This window comes from Thermobia domestica, chromosome 15, assembly GCF_964235325.1.
Source record: "Thermobia domestica chromosome 15, izTheDome1.hap1.1, whole genome shotgun sequence".
Classification (NCBI taxonomy): Eukaryota; Metazoa; Arthropoda; class Insecta; order Zygentoma; family Lepismatidae; genus Thermobia; species Thermobia domestica.
In genome coordinates, this window is record NC_137468.1 from 165,653,138 (window position 1) to 165,667,457 (window position 14,320).

The 14,320-nt window shown below is 31.5% G+C and overlaps 1 protein-coding gene across 1 annotated transcript in view; it reads right to left on the minus strand.

The window, feature by feature from the left end:
- Positions 1-14,320, minus strand: part of LOC145671341 (protein scarlet-like) — a 138,011-nt gene that overhangs the window by 80,211 nt on the left and 43,480 nt on the right. The window contains exons 4-5 of the mRNA XM_081740363.1: positions 13,754-13,802; positions 10,933-10,982 (exon numbers count right to left, since the gene is read on the minus strand). Of these exons, the coding sequence (XP_081596489.1) occupies positions 10,933-10,982; positions 13,754-13,802 (99 nt within the window). The remainder of the gene's footprint in view (positions 1-10,932; positions 10,983-13,753; positions 13,803-14,320) is intronic.

The window sequence follows — 14,320 nt, forward strand, 5'->3', positions numbered from 1 at the left end:
TCATGAAACTATTTTCCCGTTACGTATAAGCGAAAACACATGTGTAGATAAACGTATAGATTTACTGTATTGTGAAGAAAATTGCAACAGTCATTATTGTTTAATAAAAAATCTCAATGCGTTATTGAAGAGTCATAAAGAGGAAACTTATGTAAAATTACCTCAATGGATTTTATCCACAAAATGTGTTTTAAATATTCAAAATAACGATAATAGAAGTTTTATGTATAGTATTCTAGCTGCGTTGCATCCCACAAAAGATAATCCACATCGTGTGAATAATTACATACAATATAGTAATACTTTATTACCATTATTTGAAAAAAACAATATAAAGTTTCCCGTTGAAATAGAACACATAAGCAAATTTGAACATATGTATAATTCCGTATTTCCTAAGGAACAAATTTCCATTAATATATATGGCATTAACTATGATCATGAAACTATTTTCCCGTTACGTATAAGCGAAAACACATGTGTAGATAAACGTATAGATTTACTGTATTGTGAAGAAAATTGCAACAGTCATTATTGTTTAATAAAAAATCTCAATGCGTTATTGAAGAGTCATATAAAATTGCCTCAATGGATTTTATCCACAAAATGTGTTTTAAATATTCAAAATAATGATAATAGAAGTTTTATGTATAGTATTCTAGCTGCGTTGCATCCCGCAAAAGAACATCCACATCGTGTGAATAATTACATACAATATATTAATACTTTATTACCGTTATTTGAAAAATTTCCAGTCGAAATAGCACACATAAGCAAATTTGAACATATGTATAATTCTGTATTTACTAAGGAACAAATTTCTATTAATATATATGGCATTAATTATGATAATGAAACTATTTTTCCGTTACGTATAAGCGAAAATACAGCTGTAGGTAAACATATTGATTTATTATATTTAAACTCTCATTATTGTTTAATTACAAATTTAAATGGTTTAGTCAGACATCAGTTAGGTAGTCATCAAACATTTATTTGTAGACGATGTTTAATATCTTTTTATAACAAATCAAAATTAGATGAACATGACAAATTATGTAAAGAACACACTCCAACCAAAATTAACATGCCGAAACAAGGAGAAGTTTTAAAATTTCGAAAATTGAAATTGTTATTACAGAATGATGTGATAATAATTGCAGATATGGAAAGTTTATTAAAACCTATAAATAAACAAAGTGGATCTCATACAATACAAATTCACCAACATATACCATGCAGTTTTGGTTATATTGTATGTTGGAGTAACAACTATATGAAATCAGATTTAGTTATTTATCGGGGAGAAAATGTATCGATGAAGTTTATGTCTGCTATGGAGAATGAATTAAGAAAAATCATAAACATATTAGATCAAGAAAAACCATTAATACCATTAAATAGTTCTCAGTTACAGGAGTTTAACCTATCCACTGAATGCTCAGTTTGTGATAGTAAATATACGAGTAACAATAGAAAAGTTAAACATCATAACCATTTAACTGGTCAATTTATTGCCACGGTATGCAACAAGTGTAATTTACAAATTAAACGTCAAAGTAATTTTATCCCTGTCTTCTTCCATAATTTGTCTGGGTATGATGCACATTTATTTGTGAAAGAATTAGGTTGCACCCCTGGAAATATTTTTGTAATTGCTGAAAGCACTGAGAAATACATAACATTCTCTAAGCACTTTAATTTTAATGGTAGACCTATCGAGTTACGTTTTGTAGACTTATTTAAATTCCTACCGTATAGTCTTGAAAATTTGGTGTCAAAATTAAAACCTGAGCAATTTGTCTATACAAAGCAATATTTTTCTGATGAAAAGTTTCCTTTAATTCTCCGTAAGGGAATTTATTTTTATGAATACATAACAAATTTAGATACATTTAAAGAAACTGAATTTCCTGGAAGAGAGGCGTTTAGTAGCAAATTGAATGGAACACAAATTTCCGAGACTGATTATCAATATGCAAAACTGATTTGGCGTGTGTTTAAATGTGAAAATTTAGGGGACTACCACGATCTATATTTAAAATGTGATGTACTTCTCACAGCAGATGTGTTGGAGAATTTTAGAAAGACATGTTTAAATGCTTTTTGTATTGATCCGATTAATTGTTTTACTGCACCTGGGTTGGCATGGCAAGCCATGTTATATAGAACAAAAATTGAACTTGAACTTTTATCAGATATCAATATGTATATGTTTGTAGAAAAATCGATTCGCGGAGGTATTACTCAAGCTGTGTTAAGATATGCCAAAGCTAATAATCCTTACGTACATGATTTTGATGCGGAAAAAGAAAAATCTTATTTATTGTATATTGACATGAACAATCTGTACGGACTATCAATGATTGACTATTTACCATATGGTGGTTTTCGGTGGGAGGATAAAATTGACAATTGGCAAGACAAACATAAAATTATCAATTGGCCCACGGATAGTGAATGGGGATTTTTTCTAGAAGTGGATTTAGAGTATCCAAATTATTTACACGAATACCATTTTGATTTTCCGTGTGCTCCAACTAATGAAGTTCCACCGAATGGTAAATATTCAAAATTACTATTGACACTTAAATCGAAATCGAATTATATCTTGCATTATAGAGTATTACAATTTTATCTAAAACAAGGTTTAATATTGGTAAAAGTACATAAAATATTATGGTTTCGTCAATCTAAATGGCTTGCATCTTATATTCAAGAAAATACTCAACGCCGTGCACATGCTACAATTGAATTTGAAAAAGATTTCTATAAGTTATTAAATAATTCTGTATACGGAAAGACAATGGAGAATGTACGAAAACGAATTGATATAAAATTAATTAACAATGAAAAAAAGTGTAAAAAATTAGTAGCGCAAAATCAGTTTGAAAATTGGGTAAAATTGGCTGATAATTTGGCATTGTTTCATATGGTAAAAAAATCGGTAACCCTTAATAAACCAATTTACGTAGGAGCGACAGTTTTAGAATTATCAAAATTAGCTATATATAACTTCCATTATAATATAATGAAACCGCGATATGGAGATAAAATTAGAATTGCATATATGGATACTGACTCTTTCATTTACCAAATTAAAACTAACAATATTTATAACGATATAAAAGATATGATTGAGTATTTTGACACCTCAAATTATCCTGAAAATAATTCTTTATATAGCACAAAAAATAAACACGTTTTGGGTAAAATGAAAGACGAATTAGGTGGAGTTCCTATGATTGAATATGTTGGGTTACGAGCAAAAAATTATGCAATAAAAACTGGTGAAAATAAAGAATTGAAAAAATGTAAAGGGATTAAGAAAAATGTAGTTAAAGAACAAATTACGTTTGACGATTATAAATCATGTATATTTAAAAACGAAACGATCTATAAAACACAATTTGAAATTAAAAGTAAATACCATAATTTAACAACAAATCAGGTAAGAAAATTAGCATTAGATCCGTATGATGACAAAAGAAAAATTTTAAATTGTAATATACACACTGTTCCTTGGGGGTATTATAGTAAAGATGTAAAATGTACGATTTGTATATTGTAAATACGATATAATTTTTTTTGGATATATTAGTATTTAAAAAAATATGTCACAATCAGTTCGAGAACAAATAGTTGCAGAATTACATAAAAGTGCAAGACGAAACTATCCTCGAATACCCGTTATAACGAAAGGGATTCATGATTTATGGCAAGCTGATTTAGTTGAAATGAATAGTGGAAAATTGAAAGGTCTAGCAAAAATTAATCGAAATTTCAAATATTTATTAACTGTGATAGATACATTCTCTAAATATGCTTGGGCTATTCGTGTGAAAAATAAAACTGGGAAAGAAATTACACAAGCATTTATAACAGTACTGAGAAAAGCAAACAAAAGCCCTAAATTTTTACAAACTGACAGGGGTCGAGAATTTTATAACTCAGAGTTTCAGAAGGCGATGAACCAAAATAACATTAAACATTATTCCACGTACAGTGATGTGAAAGCAAGTATTATTGAAAGATTTAATAGATCATTACGTAATTTAATGTGGAAAAAATTTACACTGCAGGGAAATTATAAATGGATTGGCATTCTACCGGAATTACTACATAATTATAATAATACTATTCATTCCACTATTAAAATGAAACCTATCGACGCTATTAAAAAAGAAAATGAAAAACATCTATTGACAAACATCTATTGCAAAAAGTTTTCTGTGATAAAAAGAAAAAGTAAATTTAAGATAGGTGAATATGTAAGAATTAGTAAACTTAAGCGTCCTGGTTTTGATAGAGGTTTTACACGCAATTGGAGTACAGAAATTTTTCGAATTGCTAAAGTTTTCTTCACTAATCCTCCAACATATCACTTAGTAGACTCAAATAATAAACCTATTGAAGGAAGATTTTACGGACATGAATTACAATTAACGAAATTTCCAAACACATATTTAATTGAAAAAGTTTTGCGAAAGAAAAATAATAAGGCCTATGTGAAATGGTTAGGTCTGCCAAAAAGTGAAAATTCTTGGATCGATTTAAAACATACTATATTTTAAAAAAAAGAGAAGTCAAGAATTTATAGGTGAAGCATATCGTCACAAATATTTTAAATTCTAGCAATAGAGATGGAATGGAAAATTCCTTTTACATGTATGGTAGCAGGTCCTACAGGTTGTGGAAAATCATATTTTGTTAAAACATTTCTTGACCATTATAGTAAGTTATTTAAAAATATTGTATGGAGTTATGGTGAATGGCAACCGTTGTATGATACTCTTTCAAACTGTACGTTTAAAGAAGGTTTACCTCAAAATAATGAATTTCAAGCACATGAGGGTCCACATCTTGTCATTATAGATGATTTAATGCGTGAGTGTGACCATCGGATTGTAGATATATTTACTAAGGGTAGCCATCATAGAAATGTAAGTGTAATATTTATCACACAGAATATTTTTCATCAACAAAAAGGAATGCGGGATATTTCGTTAAATTGTCATTATATTGTTTGTTTTAAAAATCCTAGAGACCAAGCTCAAATTAATTATCTCGCACGACAATTGTATCCAGGTAATACAAAATTTATTCAAGAAGCATATCAAGATGCAACTCGAATTGCACATGGTTATTTACTCTTTGATTTAAAACAAAATACTCCTGATGAGCAGCGAGTTCGAACAAATATCTTTCCAACAGATTCTTTTAATTATGTTTATGTACCTGTAAAAAAATAATAATTGTAATATGGTTTATATTCTAACAACTATTTGTGCTTTAATAGCCGTAAAAAAATGATTAGTAAGGAAAATGCACATATGTTTAAACTTTTAGCAAAGTCAAAACCGAAAGCACGTAAGGCAATTTTACAAAATGCAGATCCTGATTTAATTCGCTCTATTTGTGAATGTTCCTATAACGTATTACAGGGAAATGTTCCATTAAATAAAACAGAGATAAATAAGCTAAAAAAATATAAAAAGGAACTGAGATATTTGGTGAAAAAAGGTCCGTCATTAAAACAAAAGAAAAAACGAATAATTATAAAAAAGGTGGTTTTCTTACTGCTTTGCTTGCACCTATTATTGGAGGTATACTATCTAGTTTAATTAAATAATTATGCAAAACGCACAAAAACTTATTTTAATCTCACCAGAAAAATTACATCATTATCAAACGATATCTAATCTTGATGATGAAATGAAAGAAATTTTAAATAATAAAAGTTTAAATGTAGAAGAAAAATGGATAAGATATAGAGAAGTCTTACAAAAATATTTAAATATAATTCAAAAACCGGCAGCAGTTACAACAGCAACAACTACTACGGAGGAAGAACAAGAGGACGAGGAGGAGGAGGAGGAGGATGATGATGAAATAATATCTACTCTCCCTGAAATTTGTAAACGTAAAGCAAGACCTTTATTACGTAAATTGAAACAAAATCCAAATATTCAATGGGACGATAATGGAAATGTGAATATTAATAATAAATTAATTCCAGGTGCAAATATAGTGGATTTGATATCCGATTTTGTTAGATGTCGTAAGAAAAATATTTCAGTTGCCGGCTGGAAACCTTTTGCTACATTATTAGCAAAAGCCAATATACCCTTAGAGTACATTGGTAATCCTCAACGAATAGATTATATTAGAAAACTAACAGAAGACGAAGAAGACGAAGAGGATGGTCCTCCACCCCGTAAACGCAAATGGTGTACTTATAAGCAATAATAATAATATTCTATTGTAATCTATTGATATTTTTAAGTATATAGAAAGAAAGATGAATGAGCCCTACCTTAATGATTACATATATCAAGCAGGAGGTAATTATAACGTGTATAGAGGTACAGCATATCAAGAAGGTTATGGCATTGGTAGTTTTCTAGGAGGTTTATTTCGTACTGTATTTCCTTTATTAAAACAAGGTGCAAAAACTGTTGGTAAAGAATTGATACGTACAGGAATTAATGTAGCAGGAGATGTACTAGATAATAATAGACCTATTGAAGAGTCTTTGCATGATCGATGGCAAGAAGCTAAAACAAATTTAAAAAATAAAGCTCAAAATAAATTAAATCAAGTGTTGGAAGGATCTGGAAGAAGAAGAAAAAGAAAGTTCATTTTAGTGGTGCTGGTGTGAAACGGATAAAAAGATCCAAAGATATTTTTGATTGATTAATTATGGAGCAAAGTGATAGTTTTTATCTCACACTTCCTAGCAATAGTTCTATGGAATATTTTCCTCAAAATACTCTTGCTTGTTATACTACTAAATTATATCAACCTATTGTACTGGAGAAGGGAGTGTGGGAAACAGCTGTTGTTGAAGTGCATTATACAAGTTCATTTCAGAATGTTTCCAAATATACAAATAATATTTATTATCGTCTCATGAATACAAAAAACTGGAAAATAACTCAAATCTTACCAGGCCACTATTATCATGTTGATGATATTCTATCTCAAATTAATCATAAAAGTGATATATTAAATTTACAATTAAAAGTCAAAGCATCAGTGAAACGAATTGAGGTTAATAGAGTAATAAAAGATCAAGAGAAGCATATAGAAGTACGCCTATCTCCTGAACTAGCCAGAATACTAGGCTTTGATCATATTCAACAAGAAGATATTGCAGTTGTTCATCATGCTCGTTATCCACCTGATTTACAAAAAGCGCTACCTACACTTATGTATATTTACAGTGATATTGTAGAACCACAAATGGTGGGTGACACCGTAGCTCCGTTGTTACGTATTATAAATACAAATATTACAGAGCATGGTATTAATAATGTACATATTTTTGATAATCCTCATTATCTCACTGTGCAACGTAAACAATTTGATCAAATTATTATTGATTTAAGAGATAGTACAGGTAATCCACTTCCTTTCCAATATGGCAGTGTATGTGTAAAATTACATTTTCGTAGACGTAATATGGTATTATAAATTTTACCATGTGTGAATATTAATAGTAAGAGAAAAATGCAGTGTGAGTGTATGAAATCAGAATTAGATTTATTTGCTGGTTTACCCACTCAAACCAGTATTATAGGTAATAAAATAGTTCCATATAAACCTGTGGCTTCAATAGCTGATAATGCACCAATAGAATTTGTAGTCCCCGGTCATGGGGATGACTATATTGACTTACCGCACACAATGTTATATGTTAAAGGTAAAATTACTCAATCAGATGGTTCTAATTTAACTTCTGCCGATAAGAAAACCGGCCCTGTAAATGATTTTCTCAATGCAATGTTCAGTGAAGTGCAATTATATTTAAATAATCAAATTATTTCCTACTCTTCACATACATATCCATATCGATCGTATATTGAAAAACTACTAAATTATAATACTGAAGCTAAAACAACGCATCTTCAAACATCAATGTGGTTTAAAGATACTGCAGGGCATATGGACAGTGTGGCCGATGCTAATGTAGGATTTAAACAACGTTTTCTTCTCACTGCTTTAAGTCAGTCATTTGAATTATTGGGTTATATTCATGCTGATATTTTCAATCAGGAGAAATTTTTACTGAATGGTGTACAATTGCGTATTAAACTAATTCCAGCTAAACCTACATTTTGTCTAATGGGTGACGCAGATGCTGATGGAAAAGTTGTAATTACAGATGCAACATTGCTTGTGAAAAAGGTTGATGTATCACCAGCAGTTAAAATAGCACAAAATAAAGTATTACAAAATCCTAAATTTAGAATAAAATATCCTATAACAAAAGTGCAAGTGAAGACAGAAACTCTGCCACAAGGAATTATGGATAGTACACTTCCAGATCTGTTTTCAGGCATAGTGCCTAAACGTATTATTATTGGTTTTGTTACTAATACTGCTTTCAATGGTACTTATCAAACAAATCCATTCAATTTTCAACATTTTAGTATGTCATTTTTTACATTGTATGTTGATGGAAATCCAATGCCCTTCAAACCTTTACAGCCAGATTTTGATAATAAGCTATATGTACAAGCATATTCTACGTTATTTACAGGTTCAGGTATTTATTATTCTAATCAAGGTAATAATATTTCACTCGCTGAATATCCTAATGGTTATACTCTACTGGTGTTTGATTTAACTCCTGATTCAAGCGCAAGTGCTGCATTTCATACTAGTCCGCAACGGCAAGGAAGTGTACGTTTAGAGGTTCATTTTAAAGAAGCACTGCCATCTCCTGTAACAACAATTATTTATGGTGAATTCTCTTCAGAATTAGAAATTGATTTCCAGAGAAAAATATATATTAATTAAAGAAAATGTTAAATACAATTGAGCTTTATGAAGCATTACAACAAAATTTGCCTAAAGATCATTTTATTGGTGTATATGCTGCTGATGAGTTACCTTTGTTTATTCATACATTTCCAGCCGCCATAATTATAAACACTGATTCTAGTGATAAGCCTGGTGAACATTGGGTTGCTGTTTATATATCTAATATGTGTGTGGGAGAGTATTTCGATAGCTATGGTATACCTCCCTATATACAACATCATATAAGGTTTTTAAAACGAAACTGTCTATTATACATGGAATAATAGACGTATTCAAGGTGATTTATCTCATTTTTGTGGACATTACTGTTTCCTATATTTAGCATGTCGTGCATCTGGTTATTCGATGCAGGATTTTTTAAACAAATTCTCACTCACTACTATTGATGCTAATGATATTATGCTTTATTCATTTATGAGAGTATGATGATGTTATTTTTTTAAACTCCGCCATTGCCGGTCCCAAGCCCTGGATGAGAAAGGAGGAGGGTTGGGGGTGTTGCTACCCCCGTAAAAGAAAATAATGTTGGGTTGGAAACGAGTACACTTCTACTCTCTGCTATGTTCAAATAAGGGTGGAATCCAAAACGAATACACCCCTATTCTCTGCTATGTTAAAATAGGGGTTGAAAAAGGGAACGAGTTCACCCTTGAAATGTTACGTAGTCTTATGTATTATCTGATCTTCTGTGTGTTCGTAATTTCTGCTATGTGTTCGTAAGGGTTGGAGAATGAATACACCCCTTAAAATGGAGGTTGTAGTTTTATGTGCTCTTCTATCTGTTCGTAATTAACATACATAGGGGTTGGAATGAATACACCCTTGCTATGTTACGTATTCTTAAGTATTATCTGTTCATAGTCTCAGTGTACTTTCTGCTATGTTAAAATAAGGGTACACACCCCTTCTATGTTTCATATTCTTATCTGTTATCTGTTCTGCTGTGTGTTACGTAGTGTTATGTGTTCGTAGGGGTTGAAAACGAGTACACCCCCTTAAAATGGAGGATGTTGTGTGTTACGTAGTCTCAGTGTAATTTCTGAAATAAACCATGTTCTTTTATTAGCTGTGCTATGTAATTTCTGCTATGTTAAAATAGGGGTTGAAAAAGGGAACGAGTTCAATTTGCTCTTCTGTATGTTCGTTATGTTACGTAGTCTGATGTTCTGCTGTTTGTTCATAGGGGTTGGAAAATATGCTCATAAAAGGGAATGAGTTCACCCCCTAAAATGGAGGTCATAAAAGAGAACGAATACACCCCCTTAAAAGTGCTCATAAAAGGGAACGAGTTCACCCCTAAAATGGAGGTCGTAAAAGACCGTGGGCTCACGGTGCACGGTGGTCATTTTCCCAGTGGCTTGTGAGTTGTTAAACGCTGTTCCAGGTCTGGCCCAGATCGATCCATTTCGTACTACTGTTTATATATATATATATATATATATATATATATATATATATATATCTATATATATATATATATATATATATATATATATATATATATATATGATACAAACAAGATTTTAAACCAAAACATCATTCGGATCATTGGGCTTCCATCATTCGACTCATTCGATCACTCGACAACCAAAGCTTTGAATAATAATGGAGAAGCTTCTGGGAAACGATCACCAGAACATTAATTACAATTAAAGAAAAAAAAAGAACAAGTATAATTAATTGCAATGTATGGGTAAAGTATGACAATTTGAATATCCAATTAGCATCTCACATTCTTGCAGTATTTAAAGGTTTCTTCTGTATTTTATTTGAGTATTCACTTATATGTAATTATTTCTTTTATTCAGAATATTAAATAATTTCATTATGAAAACATTATTATTATTTTTATCCAGTTTCTTTTTTTATATATGTGATATAGTATAGTGATTCATAAATACCCATGTAGATGTTTTACAACCATACGAAAGTGGAAAATTTCAACATCTAAGTTTCTTTCCTTGTGCCTATGATGCTATACTAATTCCGATATTTCATAAATGAAGTACCATTCATAATAAATAAATAAATTTATATTGACATTAATCTGATATCTAGAAAAGACTAAGGTTTAAAATAATAGTATTAGAATTATTCACCCACCTTTTAATCTTTTGCTAATGGTGGCTAGAAGAGTTGTTTTCCCTGATCCACTGAAATATTTGAAATAGTAAAAGTGATATTAAGTTATTATACTGTAATACATTCTTCACGATACATTTAAATAGCTGTGGTGCTAATTGCCACGGGTGTTGACTGCCATAACCAGTGTTTTGTGCTAACTTCTTTTAAGGCATGAATAAATGTAACTTCACTGGCGTGTTGACTGCCACGAACATAAAGCAAACAAAATTTCGAAGAAGGGAACGGGTGGAAAGGGGTACTTTCACAGCAGGTATGTAAGAAATAATTATAGCAAAACTAATCTAAACCGGAAACTGAATAAAGAGGAAATATCGCTGCAGACCGCATCAATTCACCACACTTGTCCTTTAAAAAAAAAAAAAAAAGTAAATAACAGAACAGGAGAGTTTCAAACCTTTTCATTACAGACACATTTCCTCTTTGTTCAAGCTAGGGGAGCTCGGTAATAGAGCGCTCACCTCTGGTGCATGAGGTCCGTGACTCGATCTCCGGCCAAGTAAGTTTGTGGTGGACAACAACGAGTCTATGGATTTTCTCGAGGTATTCCCGTTTCGTCCCACATTCTCATCCCACTAAATCTTGCCTTAACCCCATCATCTCCTTTAACCTAAAGGGCATAATCGTGGGACGCTAATCTGAAATATTTCATTTCATTTCATTTCTTTGTTCAAGTTTCGGTTTACATAAATTTTACTGTAATTCTATTGTACATATGTACGTGTGAAAGCTTACCTCTCCATCCCCGTTCTCCTGTTCCCAAATGCTGTTTGCTTTAGGTTCATTACAGCAGGCACATAGCCAGGATTTCGTAATAGGGGGAAGGGGTCGTGACGAAATACTGTGGTTATCATACCAGGGGATCAATGATTCTATTTTACTGGCAATATACGTTGGTTCGTTTACCAGGATTTCGTAATGGGGGGAGACATGACATGCAATACTGTTGTTACACACCAGATGCTCGATCCATAAAACTACTATTTTACTGGCAACATACCCATATTAGTTTGTTAGGACAATAAAATGAGGATATGTTAGTAGATATTTTAATAACAAACTATGAAGCAATCTCGAGTAAAAGAATATTTAAAAAGTATTGAAAAAGATATAGTCTTCCGAGGTCATTGGAACTCAGTTCTTTTTGTCTTCTTTCTCCTTCCTTTTCTTATCTTCGTTTAATGCCGTCAAAGATAGCTACGAAATCTCTTTCGGCAGTAAACACATCCTATAAAATGGATTAGTGTTGCAGCAAAATTGAAAATTTCTTTAACAAGTATAAGTAAAATCTATGTTGCCAGGCTCATATTATTGGTGATTGGGTGCATTTCTTAAGTTCTACCTGAGAGTCTATCTGATTGAACCGGTTTATCGATCGTCATTTGTAGTCCATAGGATTAGCATGGAACTAGATGCAATTCGGAATGCTGCGTTACAATAATATCCATTTTTCACTTGAACCTCCCCTCTCCCGTTTCCTCCACACAAAGCTCCTCATAAGAAAGAGTAACCAAATGTTTGCTGTGGCTTTTTATTTTTAATAATGGTTATTCTTTTTCTTGTTTCTTTTTGCTTTATCCTTCCTTAATATTTTTCAATTCTGGTCTCGAACGGGGGGGAGGCCGGACCCCCGGACCCACCCCTTGGCTACAAGCCTGATTCCAGTTAGCATGCCAGTGAGATCACAGTACCTATTCATGAAAAAAAGAAAGAAAAAAAAAAAGAAGTAGCATCATCAAAAATTGGTTCTGGAATCAGCCCTCCTCAAATACGTAAGTGTTGAGATCTGTCAAAAATAACATATATATTTTTATTTAACCTGGCAACAATATTTTACATTGTCTCATGGTTAACATTCATAACTATCACTTCAGTAAAGGGAGCAACAGATTTCTACGTATTAAGTTTTCGTACATAAGAAAATGCCTTTATATATATGGATTTTACATTTTTATATTTTATTTCTTGACAAGTCACTGAAGGTCACGAAATGGTTGAGGAAGATCGATATGCTCTTGTTTATATCTTCTTCGCATGTTTGAGATATATGAGACTTTTTAAAAAGTTAAGTGATAAACAGTTATAAAACTTACATATACATAGCCAGTGGTCTATTTACGATTTTGTTTAAGGGGGGCTTTGCTAACTTTCGGGGGGGGGCTTTGCCTGAAAATGTGAAAATTCTGCAAGATTTCATATTCTTTACTATAGTAAGATTTCGGGGGGGGCTTAAGCCCGGAAGTCCCCCTAAATGCGCCACTGAACATAACTGAATAGAAAATACTCATAATAAACAAAATAATCATGAAAGTAATAATGTGGATGTATTGCTTCTATTTTCCACATAACAGAAACATTAAAACACGCGATGCACATCACGTCTAACTATTCAGTTTCACAATATATTGATGTCTAGCAATGTGAGTGATCCCGGGTTCGATCCCCAGCGAAGTACGGCCTCAAATAAAACCTCAAGTGGGTGAGATTCCACTTCAAGCAGAAGTCATGTTTTGTAGTGCCTCGGTGCAAACTCAGATCAACCAATGAGTCATTGCATAGCAGAAATTCTCATATATTAAATAGGCTATGGTGCTTTGTGCGTTCTTTTTGCATAAAAATGCCATACTGTATTATTTATTTTATAAAATTTAAGTCAACGATTCCCATAACTTTTCATTTTATAGGAAAATGTTTTCAAAAATATAAATTACCAAAGAAAATCAAATCAAACCAAAATATAGGTCTCTTTTTTAACTTGGAAAAGAAAATCTTGAGCAGTTACCTTGCACCCATGACAGCCAAAAGGGAACCTGATTTCGCCACGCCACATACTGAAATAAACAACATTATACTTGTCTTTAAAAATGTATTATTATAATTGAGGAGTGTAATTCCAAAACATGCTAAATCCGTTTGATAGAATTCTTCAGAAAGGGCTTTACTAGAACTCTAGCTCTCTAGAACTCTAACTTTTTACATTGAAATACTATTGCAAGTGATATTTCAAACAGAATTTACCAGAGAAAATAATGTGTTTTGACAAAAAGTAATCACAATATTTAACGCAAGTGGTTCCATAGTATACTCTTCCATATTCAGTTCAAAATCGGACATATTTTGGAAATACACTCCTCAATTTCTACAAATATTTCGAAACCATGAATTTATTTATAGATCTCAAAGCGTTCATTTATGAAAAGTATATTTATTTATTTACAGGTTACATTATATAATTCTTATTAGTAATGTCACATTTTGCTCATATGTGGTTTTCTAGATGGGACTTTGGCATTTTTTAAGAAATAAAAAATTGAATATATCTATTTCTTTATAAGTGAAAGTATCTAAT